A 20,795-nucleotide genomic window follows, 5' to 3' on the forward strand; every position below is an offset into this window, starting at 1 on the left:
AGAGAGCGAGAGAGAGAGAGAGATATGGAGGGGTAGAGAGAGAAAAGGAGAGCAGGAGGGGGATGTGGGGGAGAGAGAGAGAAGGAGGGGGAGGTGGGGGAGAGAGAGAGAAGGAGGGGGAGGTGGGGGTGGGGGGAGGGAGATATATATATATGGAGGGGGAGGTAGGGTGGAGAGAGAGAGCGAGAGAAAGAGAAGGGGGGGAGGTGGGGAGAGAGAGAGAGATGGAGGGGGAGAGAGAGAGAGAGAGAGAGAGAGAGAGACACCCAAAGGCCTAGTCAGAAAGCTCATATTACGTATTTTCAGTTTAGTTCATATTCAAATCATTCTGGGTAAGAGCCTCTGTTACATGTAACTAATCTAACTGTAGATCTGCCAATACCTGCACTCCATTAAGAGAGGCCACGCCCATGTAGAGGAACACTCCATACAGCACTGGCATGGGGATGAACTTGAAGACAAACAGAGTTATTATTATTGTTATACAGTCTACAGTTTATAGTCTATAGTTGTCTACAGTACGACTACAGTCTACAGTCTACAGTCTACAGTCTATTGTCTACAGTACGGTCTACAGTCTACAGTCTACAGTCTACAGTACAGCCACAAGTCTACAGTCTACAGTCTATAGTAGCCTACGGTACAGTCTACAGTCTACAGTCTACAGTCTATAGTCTATAGTAGCCTACGGTACAGTCTACAGTCTACAGTACAGCCACAAGTCTATAGTCTATAGTCTACAGTACAGCCTACAGTCTACAGTACAGCCTACAGTCTACATTAGTCTACAGTACAGCCTACAGCCTACAGTCTATGGTCTACAGTAGTCTACAGTCTACAGCCTACAGTCTACAGCCTACAGTCTACAGCGTACAGCCTACAGTCTACAGCGTACAGTAGCTAGGTACATACCTTGAGGATGGGAGACATAAAGACAGACAGTCCCGTCAGAATGAACACACACACACCAGTGACTCTCTGCTCCCTAGGGGAAAACACATACACAGCTTTGGTTATACATACACAGCTTTGGTTATACACACACAGCTTTGGTTATACACACACAGCTTTGGTTATACACACACAGCTTTGGTTATACACACACAGCTTTGGTTATACACACACAGCTTTGGTTATACACACACAGCTTTGGTTATACATACACAGCTTTGGTTATACATACACAGCTTTGGTTATACACACACAGCTTTGGTTATACACACACAGCTTTGGTTATACACACACACACACAGCTTTGGTTATACACACACAGCTTTGGTTATACACACACAGCTTTGTTTATACACACACAGCTTTGGTTATACACACACACACACAGCTTTGGTTATACACACACAGCTTTGGTTATACACACACACACACACACAGCTTTGGTTATACACACACAGCTTTGGTTATACATACACAGCTTTGGTTATATATACACACACACACACACACACATTTGGTAACCAATAGAGTTTTCATCTATATTTCTCGTAGCTGTCGATTTACCACCAAAAAAACGATGCTGGCACTAAGACCGAACTCAACGGTCTTAGGGCCATTAGGAAACAAGAAAATGCTCACCCAGGAAGTATCAGTGATGTGCTCAATACAGACGTGGTCGAATGAAGTGGATGCTAAGCTACAGGACTGTTTCACTAGCACAGACTGGAATATGTTCAGGGATTCATCTGATGGCATTGAGGAGTTTACCACATCAGTCAACTTCTTCATTAATAAGTGCATCGACAACATCATCCCCACAGTGACTGTACGCACATATCCCAACCAGAAGCCATGGATTTTCAGGCAACATCCGCACTGAGATAAATGCTAAAGCTGTCGCTTTCAAGGAGCGGGACACTAATTGAGACGTTTATAAGAAATCCTGCTACGCCCTCCGACGAGCCATCAAACAGGCAAAGAGTCAATACAGGACTAAGATCGAATCCTACTACACCGGCTCTGAAGCTTGTCAGATGTGTCAGGACTTGCAAACTATCATGGATTACAAAGGGAAACCCAGCCGCGAGTTGTCCAGTGACACAAGCCTACCAGACAAGCTAAATACCTTCTATGCTCGCTTCGAGGCTAGCAACACTGAACCATGCATGAGAGCACCAGATGTTCCAGACGATTGTGTGATCACACTCTCCGTAGCCAATGTCAGTAAGACTTTTAAACAGGGCAACATTCACAAGGTCGCAGGGCCAGATTGCCAAGTGTCTTCACTGACATTTTCAACCTCTCGCCTGACCCAGTCTGTAATACCAACATGTTTCAAGCAGACCACCATAGTCTCTGTGCCCAAGAACGCCAAGGTAACCTGTCTAAATGACTACCACCCCGTAGCACTCACACCTGTAGCCATGAAATGCATTGAAAGGCTGGTCATGGCTCACATCAACACCATCATCCCAGACACCCTGGCCCACTCCAATTCGCATACCACCCCAAGAGATCCACAGATGATTCAAACTCTACTGCACTCCACATTGCCCTCACCCACCTGGACAAAAGGAAAACCTATGTGAGAATACTGTTCATTGAATACAGCTCAGCGTTCAACATCATAGTGCCCTCATCTCTAAGCTAAAGACCCTGGGATTAAACACCTCCCTCTGCAACTGGATCCTGGACTTCCTGATGAGCCAGGCCCAGGTGATGAGGGTAGGCAACAACACATCCACCACGCTGACCCTCAACACGGGGGCTCCTCAGGGGTGCGTGCTTAGTACCCTCCTGTATTCCTTGTTCACCCATGACTGCTTGGCCGCGCTCGACTCCAACACCATCATTAAGTTTGCTGACAACACGACGGTGGTAGGCCTGATCACCGGTGACAATGAGACAGCCTACAGGGAGGTGGTCAGAGACCTGGCAGTGTGGTGCCAAGACAACCTCTCCCTCAACGTCAGCAAGATAAAGGAGCTGATCGTGGACTACAGGAAACGGAGGGCCAAGCATGCCCCAATCCACATCAACAGGGCTGTAGTGGAGCAGGTTGAGAGCTTCAAGTTCCTTTGTGTCCACATTACTAAGGAATTATCATGGTCCAAACACACCAACACAGTCATGAAGAGGGCACGACAACGCCCCTTCCCCCTCAGGAACCTGAAAAGATTTGGCATGGGCCCTCAGATCCTCAAAAAGTTCTACAGCTGCACCATTGAGAGCATCTTGACTGGCTGCATCACCGCCTGGTATGGCAACTGCTTGGCATCCAACTGCAAGGCGCTACAGAGGGTAGTGCGTACGGCCCAGTACATCACTTGGGCCAAGCTTCCTGCCATCCAGGACCTCTATACCAGGCGGTGTCAGAGGAAGGCCCTAAAAACTGTCAAAGACTCGAGCCACCCAAGTCATAGACTGTTCTTTCTGCTAACGCACGGCAAGCGGTACCGATGCACGAAGTCTGGAACCAACAGGAACCTGAACAGCTTCTACCCCCAAGCCATAAGACTGCTAAATAGTTAACCTGGAATATCTGCATTGACCCTTTTGACTGAACAAATACGCTGCTGTTACTGTTTATTATCTATCCTGTTGCCTAGTCACTTTACACCTACCTATATGTACATATCTACCTCAATTACCTCGTACCCCTGCACATCGACTCGGTACTAGTCTACACCTGTTGTTTACGACTCATGTGAAAAATCTAATTTGATTTTAATTTGATTTTGTAAATGATATGTGGTGGAGAGCTTGTGCGTCATCATGCTCACCTCACTCCCAGGAACTTGGGCATTTCTCCAGGGGCGGATGTCTCTGTCTCCATCTTCAGACTGTCAATGTGAGCGATTGAGATAACCGTCGCCGCCACGTACCATGGCAACCCCATGAAGGAACACACAATCATCAGAACTGCAACCCAGAACAGGTCCAGGTGGTAGCCTGCGCCTTTCTGTTAGAGGAGAGCAGAGATTAACACACACACAAACCCTGCACTGTACTACCTTCAGACTATTGAGACCCTGCCCTGTCCTACCTTCAGACTATTGAGACCCTGCCCTGTCCTACCTTCAGACTATTGAGACACTGACCTGTCCTACCTTCAGACTATTGAGACCCTGCCCTGTCCTACCTTCAGACTATTGAGACCCTGACCTGTCCTACCTTCAGACTATTGAGACACTGACCTGTCCTACCTTCTGACTAATAAGACCCTGACCTGTCCTACCTTCAGACTATTGAGACCCTGACCTGTCCTACCTTCAGACTATTGAGACCCTGACCTGTCCTACCTTCAGACTATTGAGACCCTGCCCTGTCCTACCTTCAGACTATTGAGACCCTGCCCTGTCCTACCTTCAGACTATTGAGACACTGACCTGTCCTACCTTCAGACTATTGAGACCCTGCCCTGTCCTACCTTCAGACTATTGAGACCCTGCCCTGTCCTACCTTCAGACTATTGAGACACTGACCTGTCCTACCTTCAGACTATTGAGACCCTGCCCTGTCCTACCTTCAGACTATTGAGACCCTGACCTGTCCTACCTTCAGACTATTGAGACACTGACCTGTCCTACCTTAAGACTATTGAGACCCTGACCTGTCCTAGATTCACACTATTGAGACCCTGCCCTGTTGTCACTTCAGACTATTGAGACCCTGACCTGTCGTACCTTCAGACTATTGAGACCCTGACCTGTCCTACCTTCAGACTATTGAGGCCCTGCCCTGTCCTACCTTCAGACTATTGAGACCCTTCCCTGTACTACCTTCAGACTATTGAGACCCTGCCCTGTCCTACCTTCAGACTATTGAGACCCTAACCTGTCCTACCTTCAGACTGTTGAGACCCTGCCCTGTCCTACCTTCAGACTATTGAGAACCTGCCATGTCCTACCTTCAGACTATTGAGACCCTGACCTGTCCTATCTTCAGACTATTGAGACCCTGACCTGTCCTACCTTCAGACTAATGAGACCCTGCCATGTCCTACCTTCAGACTATTGAGACCCTTACCTGTCCTATCTTCAGACTAATTTGAACCTGCCATGTCCTACCTTCAGACTATTGAGACCCTGACATGTCCTACCTTCAGACTATTGAGACCCTGACCTGTCCTACCTTCAGACTATTGATACCCTGACCTGTCCTACCTTCAGACTATTGATACCCTGCCCTGTCCTACCTTCAGACTATTGAGACCCTGCCCTGTCCTACCTTCAGACTATTGATACCCTGCCCTGTCCTATCTTCAGACTATTGAGACCCTGCCCTGTCCTACCTTCAGACTATTGAGACCCTGCCCTGTCCTACCTTCAGACTATTGAGACCCTGCCCTGTCCTACCTTCAGACTATTGAGACACTGACCTGTCCTACCTTCAGACTATTGAGACCCTGCTCTGTCCTACCTTCAGACTATTGAGACCCTGCCCTGTCCTACCTTCAGACTATTGAGACACTGACCTGTCCTACCTTCAGACTATTGAGACCCTGACCTTTCCTAGATTCACACTATTGAGACCCTGCCCTGTTGTCACGTCAGCCTAATGAGACCCTGCCCTGTCCTATCTTCAGACTATTGAGACCCTGACCTGTCCTACCTTCAGACTATTGAGACCCTGCCGTGTCCTACCTTCAGACTATTGAGACCCTGCCCTATTGTCACTTCAGACTATTGAGAACCTGACCTGTCCTACCTTCAGACTATTGAGACCCTGCCGTGTCCTACCTTCAGACTATTGAGACCCTGACCTGTCCTACCTTCAGACTATTGAGACCCTGCCGTGTCCTACCTTCAGACTATTGATACCCTGACCTGTCCTACGTTCAGACTATTGAGACCCTGACCTGTCCTACCTTCAGACTATTGAGACCCTGCCCTGTCCTACCTTCAGACTATTGAGACCCTGCCGTGTCCTACCTTCAGACTATTGAGGCCCTGCCCTGTCCTACCTTCAGACTATTGAGACCCTGCCGTGTCCTACCTTCAGACTATTGATACCCTGACCTGTCCTACGTTCAGACTATTGAGACCCTGACCTGTCCTACCTTCAGACTATTGAGACCCTGCCCTGTCCTACCTTCAGACTATTGAGACCCTGACCTGTCCTACGTTCAGACTATTGAGACCCTGACCTGTCCTACCTTCAGACTATTGAGACCCTGACCTGTCCTACCTTCAGACTATTGAGACACTGACCTGTCCTACCTTCAGACTATTGAGACACTGACCTGTCCTACCTTCAGACTATTGAGACCCTGCCCTGTCCTACCTTCAGACTATTGATACCCTGCCCTGTCCTACCTTCAGACTATTGATACCCTGTCCTGTCCTACCTTCAGACTATTGAGACCCTGCCGTGTCCTACCTTCAGACTATTGAGGCCCTGCCCTGTCCTACCTTCAGACTATTGAGACCCTGCCCTGTCCTACCTTCAGACTATTGAGACCCTGACCTGTCCTACCTTCAGACTATTGAGATCCTGCCTTGTTGTCACTTCAGACTATTGAGACCCTGCCCTGTCCTACCTTCAGACTATTGAGACCCTGCCCTGTCCTGCCTTCAGACTATTGAGGCCCTGCCCTGTCCTACCTTCTGACTATTAAGACCCTGCCCTGTCCTACCTTCAGACTATTGAGACCCTGCCCTGTCCTACCTTCAGACTATTGAGACCCTGCCCTGTCCTACCTTCAGACTATTGAGGCCCTGCCCTGTCCTACCTTCAGACTATTGAGACCCTGCCCTGTCCTACCTTCAGACTATTGAGACACTGACCTGTCCTACCTTCAGACTATTGAGACCCTGCCGTGTCCTACCTTCAGACTATTGAGGCCCTGCCCTGTCCTACCTTCAGACTATTGAGACCCTGCCCTGTCCTACCTTCAGACTATTGAGACCCTGACCTGTCCTACCTTCAGACTATTGAGATCCTGCCTTGTTGTCACTTCAGACTATTGAGACCCTGCCCTGTCCTACCTTCAGACTATTGAGACCCTGCCCTGTCCTACCTTCAGACTATTGAGGCCCTGCCCTGTCCTACCTTCTGACTATTAAGACCCTGACCTGTCCTACCTTCAGACTATTGAGACCCTGCCCTGTCCTACCTTCAGACTATTGAGACCCTGCCCTGTCCTACCTTCAGACTATTGAGGCCCTGCCCTGTCCTACCTTCAGACTATTGAGACCCTGCCCTGTCCTACCTTCAGACTATTGAGACACTGACCTGTCCTACCTTCAGACTATTGAGACCCTGCCCTGTCCTACCTTCAGACTATTGATACCCTGCCCTGTCCTACCTTCAGACTATTGATACCCTGCCCTGTCCTACCTTCAGACTATTGATACCCTGCCCTGTCCTACCTTCAGACTATTGAGACCCTGCCGTGTCCTACCTTCAGACTATTGAGGCCCTGCCCTGTCCTACCTTCAGACTATTGAGACCCTGACCTGTCCTACCTTCAGACTATTGAGATCCTGACCTGTCCTACCTTCAGACTATTGAGATCCTGCCTTGTTGTCACTTCAGACTATTGAGACCCTGCCCTGTCCTACCTTCAGACTATTGAGACCCTGCCCTGTCCTAGCTTCTGACTATTAAGACCCTGACCTGTCCTACCTTCAGACTATTGAGACCCTGCCCTGTCCTACCTTCAGACTATTGAGACCCTGCCCTGTCCTACCTTCAGACTATTGATACCCTGCCCTGTCCTACCTTCAGACTATTGAGGCCCTGCCCTGTCCTACCTTCAGACTATTGAGACCCTGCCCTGTCCTACCTTCAGACTATTGAGACACTGACCTGTCCTACCTTCAGACTATTGAGACCCTGACCTGTCCTACCTTCAGACTATTGAGACCCTGACCTGTCCTACCTTCAGACTATTGAGATCCTGCCCTGTCCTACCTTCAGACTATTGAGATCCTGCCTTGTTGTCACTTCAGACTATTGAGACCCTGCCCTGTCCAACCTTCAGCATGTGCTCCTTCCTGTTGACGATGACAGCGGTGATCTGCTGGTCCATGAAGAGCAGGATGGTGACCAGCAGGGCAGGCAGTGCTGACACCACGTACACCCACCACGGGTTGCCTCCGAACGGGGGAACAAACCAGCCACGGTTGGGGCTCGTTGGCTGGAGGTGGAGGAACAGAGAGCAGTGTTTACAAAAACACACATAAGCAAGTAACAACACACATAGGCAAGTAACAACACATCGACAAGTAACAACACACATCAACAAGTAACAACACACATCGACAAGTAACACCACACATCAACAAGTAACACCACACATCAACCAGTAACAACACACATCAACAAGTAACAACACACATCAACAAGTAACAACACAACATAGGCAAGTAACAACACACATCAACAAGTAACAACACACATCAACAAGTAACAACACACATCGACAAGTAACACCACACATCAACCAGTAACAACACACATCAACAAGTAACAACACACATCAACAAGTAACAACACACATCAACAAGTAACAACACACATCAACCAGTAACAACACACATCAACAAGTAACAACACACATCAACAAGTAACAACACACATCGACAAGTAACAACACACATCGACAAGTAACACCACACATCAACAAGTAACAACACACATCAACCAGTAACAACACACATCAACAAGTAACAACACACATCAACCAGTAACAACACACATCGACAAGTAACAACACACATCAACCAGTAACAACACACATCAACAAGTAACAACACACATCAACCAGTAACAACACACATCAACAAGTAACAACACACATCAACCAGTAACAACACACATCAACCAGTAACAACACACATCAACAAGTAACAACACACATCAACCAGTAACAACACACATCGACAAGTAACAACACACATCGACAAGTAACAACACACATCGACAAGTAACACCACACATCAACCAGTAACAACACACATCAACCAGTAACAACACACATCAACCAGTAACAACACACATCAACAAGTAACAACACACATCGACAAGTAACAACACACATCAACCAGTAACAACACACATCGACAAGTAACAACACACATCAACCAGTAACAACACACATCAACAAGTAACAACACACATCAACCAGTAACAACACACATCAACAAGTAACAACACACATCAACCAGTAACAACACACATCAACAAGTAACAACACACATCAACAAGTAACAACACACATCAACAAGTAACAACACACATCGACAAGTAACAACACACATCAACAAGTAACAACACACATCGACAAGTAACACCACACATCAACCAGTAACAACACACATCAACAAGTAACAACACACATATGTACTGTATGTTTACCCAGACACACACACATACCATGCAATATTAGAATGTGTATCTAATGTACATTTAAAACAAATATGTGGTATATGAATAATGTAGATATACATCTGAAATTAGCCATACCTTGAACTCAGTTGGGACTATGAGCTTGGGAGTGTCCACTCCTACTAGCATGTCCACACCACAGAAGATCAGGATGGCCAAGATAATGGCAAAGTCACTGATGAGTTTCCTCACCTACAAAGAGAGAGACATACATGGAACCAAGAACAGATTAGGGTTACATATATTAACTACACAGAGATATACATGTACAATGACAGTCACAATGACAATATCAGGGTTAGGATTAGGTTTTTACAGTAGGGGTAGGGTTAGGTGTTTACAGTAGGGGTAGGGTTAGGTGTTTACAGTAGGGGTAGGGTTAGGTGTTTACAGTAGGGGTAGGGTTAGGTGTTTACAGTAGGGGTAGGGTTAGGTGTTTACAGTAGGGGTAGGATTAGGTTTTTACAGTAGGGGTAGGATTAGGTGTTTACAGTAGGGGTAGGGTTAGGGTTAGGTGTTTACAGTAGGGTTAGGGTTAGGTGTTTACAGTAGGGGTAGGATTAGGTTTTTACAGTAGGGGTAGGATTAGGTGTTTACAGTAGGGGTAGGGTTAGGGTTAGGTGTTTACAGTAGGGGTAGGGTTAGGGTTAGTTGTTTACTGTAGGGCTAGGGTTAGGTGTTTACAGTAGGGGTAGGATTAGGTGTTTACAGTAGGGGTAGGGTTAGGTGTTTACAGTAGGGGTAGGGTTAGGTGTTTACAGTAGGGGTAGGATTAGGTTTTTACAGTAGGGGTAGGATTAGGTTTTTACAGTAGGGGTAGGATTAGGTGTTTACAGTAGGGGTAGGTTTAGGGTTAGGTGTTTACAGTAGGGGTAGGGTTAGGGTTAGTTGTTTACAGTAGGGCTAGGGTTAGGTGTTTACAGTAGGGGTAGGATTAGGTGTTTACAGTAGGGGTAGGGTTAGGGTTAGGTGTTTACAGTAGGGTTAAGGTTAGGTGTTTACAGTAGGGTTAAGGTTAGGTGTTTACAGTAGGGGTAGGGTTAGGTGTTTACAGTAGGGTTAGGGTTAAGTGTTTACAGTAGGGTTAGGGTTAGGCGTTTACAGTAGGGTTAGGGTTAGGTGTTTACAGTAGGGTTAGGGTTAGGTGTTTACAGTAGGGGTAGGGTTAGGTGTTTACAGTAGGGGTAGGATTAGGTGTTTACAGTAGGGGTAGGGTTAGGGTTAGGTGTTTACAGTAGGGTTAGGGTTAAGTGTTTACAGTAGGGTTAGGGTTAGGCGTTTACAGTAGGGTTAGGGTTAGGTGTTTACAGTAGGGTTAGGGTTAGGTGTTTACAGTAGGGGTAGGGTTAGGTGTTTACAGTAGGGGTAGGATTAGGTGTTTACAGTAGGGGTAGGGTTAGGGTTAGGTGTTTACAGTAGGGGTAGGGTTAGGTGTTTACAGTAGGGTTAGGTGTTTACAGTAGGGGTAGGATTAGGTGTTTACAGTAGGGGTAGTGTTAGGGTTAAGTGTTTACAGTAGGGGTAGGGTTAGGTGTTTACAGTAGGGGTAGGGTTAGGTGTTTACAGTAGGGGTAGGGTTAGGGTTGGGTGTTTACAGTAGGGGTAGGGTTAGGTGTTTACAGTAGGGGTAGGGTTAGGTGTTTACAGCAGGGTTAGGGTTAGGTGTTTACAGTAGGGGTAGGGTTAGGTGTTTACAGTAGGGGTAAGATTAGGTGTTTACAGTAGGGGTAGGGTTAGGTGTTTACAGTAGGGGTAGGGTTAGGTGTTTACAGTAGGGTTAGGGTTACGGTTACGTGTTTACAGTAGGGGTAGGGTTAGGTGTTTACAGTAGGGTTAGGGTTAGGTGTTTACAGCAGGGTTAGGGTTAGGTGTTTACAGTAGGGGTAGGGTTAGGTGTTTACAGTAGGGGTAGGGTTAGGTGTTTACAGTAGGGGTAGGGTTAGGGTTATGATTAGCTATGTACAGTAGGGGTAGGGTTAGGGTTATGATTAGCTATGTACAGTAGGGGTAGGGTTAGGGTTATGATTAGCTATGTACAGTAGGGGTAGGGTTAGGGTTATGATTAGCTATGTACAGTAGGGGTAGGGTTAGGGTTAGGTGTGTGTGTGCCCAACAACCTGCCCGCTTGACCCTATCCCCTCCTCTCTTCTCCAGACCATTTCCGGAGACCTTCTCCCTTACCTCACCTCGCTCATCAACTCATCCTTGACCGCTGGCTATGTCCCTTCCGTCTTCAAGAGAGCAAGAGTTGCACCCCTTCTCAAAAAACCTACACTCGATCCCTCCGATGTCAACAACTACAGACCAGTATCCCTTCTTTCTTTTCTCTCCAAAACTCTTGAGTGTGCCGTCTTTAGCCAACTCTTTTGCTATCTCTCTCAGAATTACCTTCTTGATCCAAACCAGTCAGGTTTCAAGACTGGTCATTCAACTGAGACTGCTCTTCTCTGTGTCACGGAGGCTCTCTGCACTGCTAAAGCTAACTATCTCTCCTCTGCTCTTGTCCTTCTAGACCTGTCTGCTGCCTTTGATACTGTGAACCATCAGATCCTCCTCTCCACCCTCTCCGAGTTGGGCATCTCCGGCGCGGCTCACTCTTGGATTGCATCCTACCTGACAGGTCGCTCCTAGCAAGTGGCGTGGCGAGAATCTGTCTCCGCACCACGTGCTCTCACCACTGGTGTCCCCCAGGGCTCAGTTCTAGGCCCTCTCCTATTCTCGCTATACACCAGTTCCCGCTCAGCCCAGTCAAAACTGTTCGCTGCTCTGGCACCCCAATGGTGGAACAAGCTCCCCCACGACGCCAGGACAGCGGAGTCACTCACCACCTTCCGGAGACACTTGAAACCCCACCTCTTTAAGGAATACCTGGGATAGGATAAAAAGTAATCCTAACCCCCCCTTACCCCACCCCCCAAAAAAAAAAAAAACATTGTAAAGTGGTTATCCCACTGTCTATAAGGTGAATGCACCAATTTGTAAGTCGCTCTGGATAAGAGCGTCTGCTAAATGATGTAAATGTAAATGTGTGTACAGTAGGGTTAGGGTTAAGTGTGTAGAGTAGGGGTACGGTTAGGGTTAGGGTTAGATACTGACACCTGTAGGGTTAGGGTTAGGGTTAGGGTTAGATACTGACACCTGTAGGGTTAGGGTTAGGGTTAGAAAGAAAGGTTTTGAATTTCTTCAGCATCATGTAGGGTTAGGGTTAGGTTTAGGGGTTAGGTACTGACCCATGTAGGGAAGAAAGGGGCTGGCCTTGAACTTCTTCAGCATCATGGAGGTGGTGTAGGGTTAGGGTTAGGGTTAGGGTTAGGGTTAGGTACTGACCCATGTAGGAAAGGGTTAGGGTTAGGGTTAGGGTTAGGGTTAGGGTTAGGGTTAGGGTTAGGTTTAGGGTTAGGTACTGACCCATGTAGGAAAGAAGGGGCTGGCCTTGAACTTCTTCAGCATCATGGAGGTGGTGTAGGGTTAGGGTTAGGGTTAGGGTTAGGGTTAGGGTTAGGGTTAGGGTTAGGTTTAGGGTTAGGTACTGACCCAAGTAGGAAAGAAGGGGCTGGCCTTGAACTTCTTCAGCATCATGGAGGTGGTGTAGGGTTAGGGTTAGGGTTAGGGTTAGGGTTAGGGTTAGGGTTAGGGTTAGGTTTAGGGCTAGGTACTGACCCAAGTAGGAAAGAAGGGGCTGGCCTTGAACTTCTTCAGCATCATGGAGGTGGTTAGGGTTAGGGTTAGGGTTAGGGTTAGGGTTAGGGTTAGGTACTGACCCATGTAGGAAAGAAGGGGCTGGCCTTGAACTTCTTCAGCATCATGGAGGTGGTTAGGGTTAGGGTTAGGGTTAGGGTTAGGGTTAGGGTTAGGGTTAGGTACTGACCCATGTAGGAAAGAAGGGGCTGGCCTTGAACTTCTTCAGCATCATGGAGGTGGTGTAGGTTCCCAGGAAAAGGATGAAGGAGATCAGAGTGATGTCAGGAACATATTTACAGGCCTTCCCCACCAGCTCTCCTCCATACTTCAGACAATCCTTCTTAGACAGGGACGACCACGTGGCATTCAGAGGCTGCAGAGACAAAACAATATGAGAGGTGAAGAGACAAAACAATATGAGAGGTGAAGAGACAAAACAGTATGAGAGGCTGTAGAGACAAAACAATATGAGAGGTGAAGAGACAAAACAATATGAGAGGCTGAAGAGACAAAACAATATGAGAGGCTGAAGAGACAAAACAATATGAGAGGCTGTAGAGACAAAACAATATGAGAGGATGAAGAGACAAAACAATATGAGAGGCTGAAGAGACAAAACAATATGAGAGGCTGAAGAGACAAAACAATATGAGAGGCTGAAGAGACAAAACAATATGAGAGGCTGAAGAGACAAAACAATATGAGAGGCTGTAGAGACAAAACAATATGAGAGGCTGAAGAGACAAAACAATATGAGAGGCTGAAGAGACAAAATAATATGACTTAGAGGCTAAAGAGACAAAACAATATGAGAGGCTGTAGAGACAAAACAATATGAGAGGCTGAAGAGACAAAACAATATGAGAGGCTGTAGAGACAAAACCATATGAGAGGCTGAAGAGACAAAACAATATGACTTAGAGGCTGAAGAGACAAAACAATATGAGAGGCTGAAGAGACAAAACAATATGAGAGGCTGAAGAGACAAAACAATATGAGAGACTGAAGAGACAAAACAATATGAGAGGCTGTAGAGACAAAACCATATGAGAGGATGAAGAGACAAAACAATATGAGAGGCTGAAGAGACAAAACAATATGAGAGGCTGAAGAGACAAAACAATATGACTTAGAGTCTGTAGAGACAAAACAAGATAGAATGGCGCCGGAGAAGATGGCTGCCGTTTTACAGCCCTCTCACCAATTGTACTATTATGTGTGTTTTTCCGCGTTATTTGTAATTTATTCTGTACATAATGTTTCTGCCATTGTCTCTTATAACCAAAAAGAGCTTCTGGATATCAGGACAGTGATTACTCACCTCTTCTTGGACTAAGATTTTTTCTTCAACAAGTCGGACACGAAGGATATCCTACAGACACCCGACAAGGCCCAAATCCCTGTCATTCGCATGAGGAAGAGACGGAGATATCGTGGACGTAGGTCGGGGTGCCTTGTAAGGATCAGACGGCGAGCGAGTAAACTGCCGCTCCCATCAATCCTATTAGCCAATGTTCAATCATTTGAAAATAAATTAGATGACCTAAGATTACGCTTATCCTACCAACGGGACATTAAAACTGTAATATCTTATGTTTCACAGTCGTGGCTGAACGGCGACATGGATAACATACAGCTGGCGGGATATACGCTACATCGGCAGGATAGAACGGCTGACTCCGATAAGACAAGGGGTGGCAGTCTGTGTATATTTGTAAACATACATACATTTACATTTTAGTCATTTAGCAGACGCTCTTATCCAGAGCGACTTACAGGAGCAATTAGGGTTAAGTGCCTTGCTCAAGGGCACATTTACGTCATTTAGCAGACGCTCTTATCCAGAGCGACTTACAAATTGGTGCATTCACCCTATAGCCAGTGGGATAACCACTTTACAATTATTATATATATATATATTTATTTATTTTTTTGGGGGGGGGGTGGGGTAGAAGGATTACTTTATCCTATCCCAGGTATTCCTTAAAGAGGTGGGGTTTAAAATGTCTCCGGAAGGTGGTGAGTGACTCCGCTGTCCTGGCGTCGTGAGGGAGCTTGTTCCACCATTGGGGTGCCAGAGCAGCGAACAGTTTTGACTGGGCTGAGCGGGAACTATGCTTCCGCAGAGGAAGGGGAGCCAGCAGGCCAGAGGTGGATGAACGCAATGCCCTCGTTTGGGTGTAGGGACTGATCAGAGCCTGAAGGTACGGAGGTGCCGTTCCCCTCACTACTCCATAGGCAAGCACCATGGTCTTGTAACGGATGCGAGCTTCAACTGGAAGCCAGTGGAGTGTGCGGAGGAGGGGGGTGACGTGAGAGAACTTGGGAAGGTTGAACACCAGACGGGCTGCGGCATTCTGGATGAGCTGTAGGGGTTTAATGGCACAGGCAGGGAGCCCAGCCAACAGCGAGTTGCAGTAATCCAGACGGGAGATGACAAGTGCCTGGATTAGGACCTGTGCCGCTTCCTGTGTAAGGCAGGGTCGTACTCTCCGAATGTTGTAGAGCATGAACCTGCAGGATCGGGTCACCGCCTTGATGTTAGCGGAGAACGACAGCTGCTGCACAAAATCAAATACTAAGGAAGTCTCTAGGTTTTGCTCGCCTGAGGTAGAGTATCTTATGATAAGCTGGAGACCACACTATTTACCAAGAGAGTTTTCATCTATATTTTTCATAGCTGTCTATTTACCACCACAAACCAATGCTGGCATTAAGATTGCACTGAATGAGCTGTATAAGGCCATAAGTGAACAGGAAAACGCTCATCCAGAGGCAGCACTCCTAGTGGCCGGGGACTTAAATGCATGTTAAATGTGCAACCAGAGGAAAACAACTCCAGACCACCTTTACTCCACACACAGAGACGCATACAAAGTCTCCCTCGCCCTCCATTTGGCAAATCTGACCATAACTCTATCCTCCTGATTCCTGCTTATAAGCTAAAACTAAAGCAGGAAGCACCAGTGACTCGGTTAATAAAAAAGTGGTCAGATGACGCAGATGCTAAGCTACAGGACTGTTTTGCTAGCACAGACTGGAACATTTTCCGGGATTCTTCAGATAGCATTGAGGAGTACACCACATCAGTCACTGGCTTCATCAATAAGTGCATCGATGACATCCGTCCCCACAGTGACCGTACGTACATACCCCAACCAGAAGCCATGGATTACAGACAACATCCGCACTGAGCTAAAGGGTAGAGCTGCCGCTTTCAAGGAGCGGGACTCTAACCCGGACGCTTATAAGAAATCCCGTTATGCCCTCCGACGAACCATCAAACAGGCAAAGAGTCAGTACAGGACTAAGATTGAATCGTACTATACCGGCTCTGACGCTCGTCGGATGTGGCAGGGCTTGAAAACTATTACAGACTAGAAAGGGAAGCACAGCCACGAGTTGCCCAGTGACACAAGACTTCCAGACGAGCTAAACCACTTCTATGCTCGCTTCGAGGCAAGCAACACTGAAGCATGCATGAGAGCACCAGCTGTTCCGGATGACTATGTGATCACGCTCTCCGTAGCCAATGTGAGTAAGACTTTTAAGCAGATCAACATTCACAAGGCTGCAGGGCCAGACGGATTACCAGGACGTGTACTCCGAGCATGTGCTGACCAACTGGCAAGTGTCTTCACTGACATTTTCAACATGTCCCTGACTGAGTCTGTAATACCAACATGTTTCAAGCAGACCACCATAATCCCCGTGCCCAAGGACACTAAGATAACCTGCCTAAATGACTACCGACCCGTAGCACAGACGTCTGTAGCCATGAAGTGCTTTGAAAGGCTGGTCATGGCTCACATCAACACCATTATCCCAGAAACCTTAGACCCACTCCAATTTGCATAGCACCCCAACAGATCCACAAATTATGCAATCTTTAATGCACGCCACACTGCCCTTTCCCACCTGGACAAGAGGAACACCTACGTGAGAATACTAGGGGTGTAACGATCCATCTACTACATCGATGTATCGATTTATATTCCTATGATCCAACTACATCGATCTGTGCTCGGCGAGTTGGCCTTTTGGACAACATATATCAATCTAACATCGTTTTAAAATGTAATAAATCGATTGTATCGATACTAGGAAATAACCCATTGGATTTAAGCACGTCAGACTTTATATGGATGTTTTTTCTTAGCACTTTTAATGATAAAGGCTTTAAACATTACTCGATTCAGTCTGCCTATCTGTGACGTCATCGCCCCGCGCCAGCAGCAGCGCAAAGGCGCAAAGACAACAAAACATAGCATGGCGGACGACAGAGGAGAAGCCGACGAGCGAGAAATTATCAAGCCACCATTGCGGTCCTTACAAGAAACAGGAATCTAGGAAACTTCACCTGCACTGTCCAGTATCCAGGTATTTATTTCAGTCACACTGGTTGAATTTTTGGCTAAAAGGTTACTGAATCGTTTTCAAGTCACTGAATCGTTTCGGATCGTATCGTTCTAAATGAACTAATATCGTCCTTGAATCGTATCGACAACCACGAATCGTGATACAAATCGAATCGTTGTTAAAACGAATCGTTACACCCCTAGAGAATACTATTCATTGACTACAGCTCAGCATTCAACACCATAGTGCCCTCAAAGCTCATCACTAAGCTAAGGATCCTGAAACTAAACACCTCCCTCTGCAACTGGATCCTGGACTTCCTGACGGGCCGTCCCCAGGTGGTAAGGGTAGGTAACAACACATCTGCCACACTGATCCTCAACACGGGGGCCCCTCAGGGGTGCGAGCTCAGTCCCCTCCTGTACTCCCTGTTCACCCATGGCCAGGCACGATTCCAACACCATCATTAAGTTTGTTGACGACACAACAGTGGTAGGCCTGATCACCGACAACGATGAGACAGCCTATAGAAAGGAGGTCAGAGACCTGGCCGTGTGGTGCCAGGATAACAACCTCTCCCTCAACGTGACCAAGACAAAGGAGATGATTGTGGACTACAGGGAAAAAAAAGAGGACTGAGCACGCCCCCATTCTCATCAACGGGGCTGTCCTGGAACAGGTAAAGAGCTTCAAGTTCCTTGGTGTCCACATCACCAACAAACTATCATGGTCCAAACACACCAAGACAGTCGTGAAGAGGGCATGACAAAGCCTATTCCCCCTCAGGAGACTGAAAAGATTTGGCATGGGTCCTCAGATCCTCAAAAGATTCTACAGCTGCACCATCGAGAGCATCCTGACTGGTTGCATCACCGCCTGGTATGGCAACTGCTTGGCTTCCGACCGCAAGGCACTACAGAGGGTAGTGCGTACGGCCCAGTACATCACTGGGGCCAAGCTTCCTGCCACCCAGAACCTCTATACCAGGCGGTGTCAGAGGAAGGCCCTCAAAATTGTCAAAGACTCCAGCCACCCTAGTCATAGACTGTTCTCTCTGCTACCGCACGGCAAGCGGTACCGGAGCGCCAAGTCTTGGTCCAAAAGACTTCTCAACAGCTTCTACCCCCAAGCCATAAGACTCCTGAACAGCTAATCATGGCTACCCAGACTATTTGCACTGCCCCCCCACCCCATCTTTTTACGCTGCTGCTACTCTGTTAAGTATTTATGCATTGTCACTCTACCCACATGTACATATTACTTCAACTACCTCAACTTTCTCAACACTTTTTTGTTGTTTTATTCTAATTTTGTATTAAAAATAAATGCACTGTTGGTTAAGGGCTGTAAGTAAGCATTTCACTGTAATGTCTGCACCTGTTGTATTCGGAGCATGTGGCCAATAAAATTTGATTTGATTTGATTTGTTGAGACAAAATAATATGAGAGACTGAAGAGACAAAACAATATGAGAGGCTGTAGAGACAAAACAATATGAGAGGATGAAGAGACAAAACAATATGAGAGGCTGAAGAGACAAAACAATATGAGAGGATGAAGAGACAAAACAATATGAGAGGATGAAGAGACAAAACAATATGAGAGGCTGTAGAGACAAAACAATATGAGAGGCTGAGGAGACAAAACAATATGAGAGGCTGAAGAGACAAAACAATATGAGAGGATGAAGAGACAAAACAATATGAGAGGATGAAGAGACAAAACAATATGAGAGGCTGAAGAGACAAAACCATATGAGAGGCTGAAGAGACAAAACAATATGAGAGGCTGAAGAGACAAAACAATATGCACGTCAGACTTAGTATTTGGTCCCCCTTTTTCATTTTAGGGGTTAGGGGTTAGGGGTCAGGGTTTGGGTTGGGGTACTTACTAGATCAGTGTTATTGAAGTACCAGACAGCAATGCTATCAGCATCCTGAGGGTTTAGAGTTAGGGGTTAGGGTTGGGGGACTTACTAGATCAGTGTTGTTGAAGTACCAGACAGCAGTGCTATCAGCATCCAGAGGATCTCCGAACACCCCCGTACTGTTTTCTGGATGACAACAAGAGAAAAAATCAGTTTCAGAATTAATCTAGATGTTAAGACATTGATTTTCCTTCAAGGGTTAAAGGCCATGACCCCCAATAGAGGAAACCAACCTGGCATCCCACCATGTCCCCCAATAGAGGAAACCAACCTGGCATCCCACCATGACCCCAAAGAGGCAACCAACCTGGCATCCCATCATGACCCCTGCAACAGCAGCCAACCTGGCATCCCACCATGACCCCTGCAACAGCAACCAACCTGGCATCCCACCATGACCCCCAATAGAGGCAACCAACCTGGCATCCCACCATGACCCCCAATAGAGGCAACCAACCTGGCATCCCACCATGACCCCTGCAACAGCAACCAACCTGGCATCCCACCATGACCCCTTCAACAACAACCAACCTGGTATCCCACCATGACTTCTTCAACAGCAACCAACCTGGCATCCCACCATGACCCTTGCAACAGCAACCAACCTGACATCCCACCATGCCCCCTGCAACAGTAACCACCCTGGCATCCCACCATGCCCCCTGCAACAGCGACCAACCTGGTATCCCACTATGCCCCCTGCAACAGTAACCAACCTGGCATCCCACCATGACCCCTTCAACAACAACCAACCTGGCATCCCACCATGCCCCCTGCAACAGCAACCAACCTGGTATCCCACTATGACCCCTGCCAGCAGCAACAAACCTGACATCCCACCATGACCCCTGCAACAGCAACCAACCTGGCATCCCACCATGACCCCTGCAACAGCAACCAACCTGGCATCCCACCATGACCCCTGCAACAGCAACCAACCTGGCATCCCACTATGACCCCTGCAACAGCAACCAACCTGGCATCCCACCATGACCCCTGCCAGCAGCAACCAACCTGGTATCCCAGCATGACCCCTGCAACAGCAACCAACCTGGCATCCCACCATGACCCCTGCAACAGCAACCAACCTGGCATCCCACCATGACCCCTGCAACAGCAACCAACCTGGCATCCCACCATGCCCCCTGCAACAGTTTACCTGGCATCCCACCATGACCCCTGCCAGCAGCAACCAACCTGGCATCCCACCATGACCCCTGCAACAGCAACCAACCTGGCATCCCACCATGACCCCTGCCAGCAGCAACCAACCTGGCATCCCACCATGACCCCTGCGACAGCAACCAACCTGGCATCCCACCATGACCCCTGCCAGCAGCAACCGACCTGGCATCCCACCATGACCCCTGCAACAGCAACCAACCTGGCATCCCACTATGACCCCTGCAACAGCAACCAACCTGGCATCCCACCATGACCCCTGCCAGCAGCAACCAACCTGGTATCCCAGCATGACCCCTGC

At 47.5% G+C, this 20,795-nt stretch overlaps 1 protein-coding gene across 1 annotated transcript in view; it reads right to left on the minus strand.

The window, feature by feature from the left end:
- Positions 1-365: 365 nt before the first annotated feature.
- The window catches only part of LOC311116069 (electrogenic sodium bicarbonate cotransporter 1-like), a gene marked incomplete at both ends in the record, with an annotated part of 84,049 nt that continues 63,619 nt past the window's right edge, over positions 366-20,795 (minus strand). Inside the window, 7 exons of the mRNA XM_084191206.1 lie at positions 366-451; positions 913-985; positions 3,735-3,913; positions 7,934-8,095; positions 9,424-9,537; positions 13,214-13,399; positions 19,362-19,438. Coding sequence (XP_084047332.1) covers positions 366-451; positions 913-985; positions 3,735-3,913; positions 7,934-8,095; positions 9,424-9,537; positions 13,214-13,399; positions 19,362-19,438 — 877 coding nt within the window. The remainder of the gene's footprint in view (positions 452-912; positions 986-3,734; positions 3,914-7,933; positions 8,096-9,423; positions 9,538-13,213; positions 13,400-19,361; positions 19,439-20,795) is intronic.

Source organism: Coregonus lavaretus, assembly GCF_964263955.1.
Source record: "Coregonus lavaretus genome assembly, contig: HAP1_SCAFFOLD_1856, whole genome shotgun sequence".
NCBI classification, from domain to species: Eukaryota; Metazoa; Chordata; class Actinopteri; order Salmoniformes; family Salmonidae; genus Coregonus; species Coregonus lavaretus.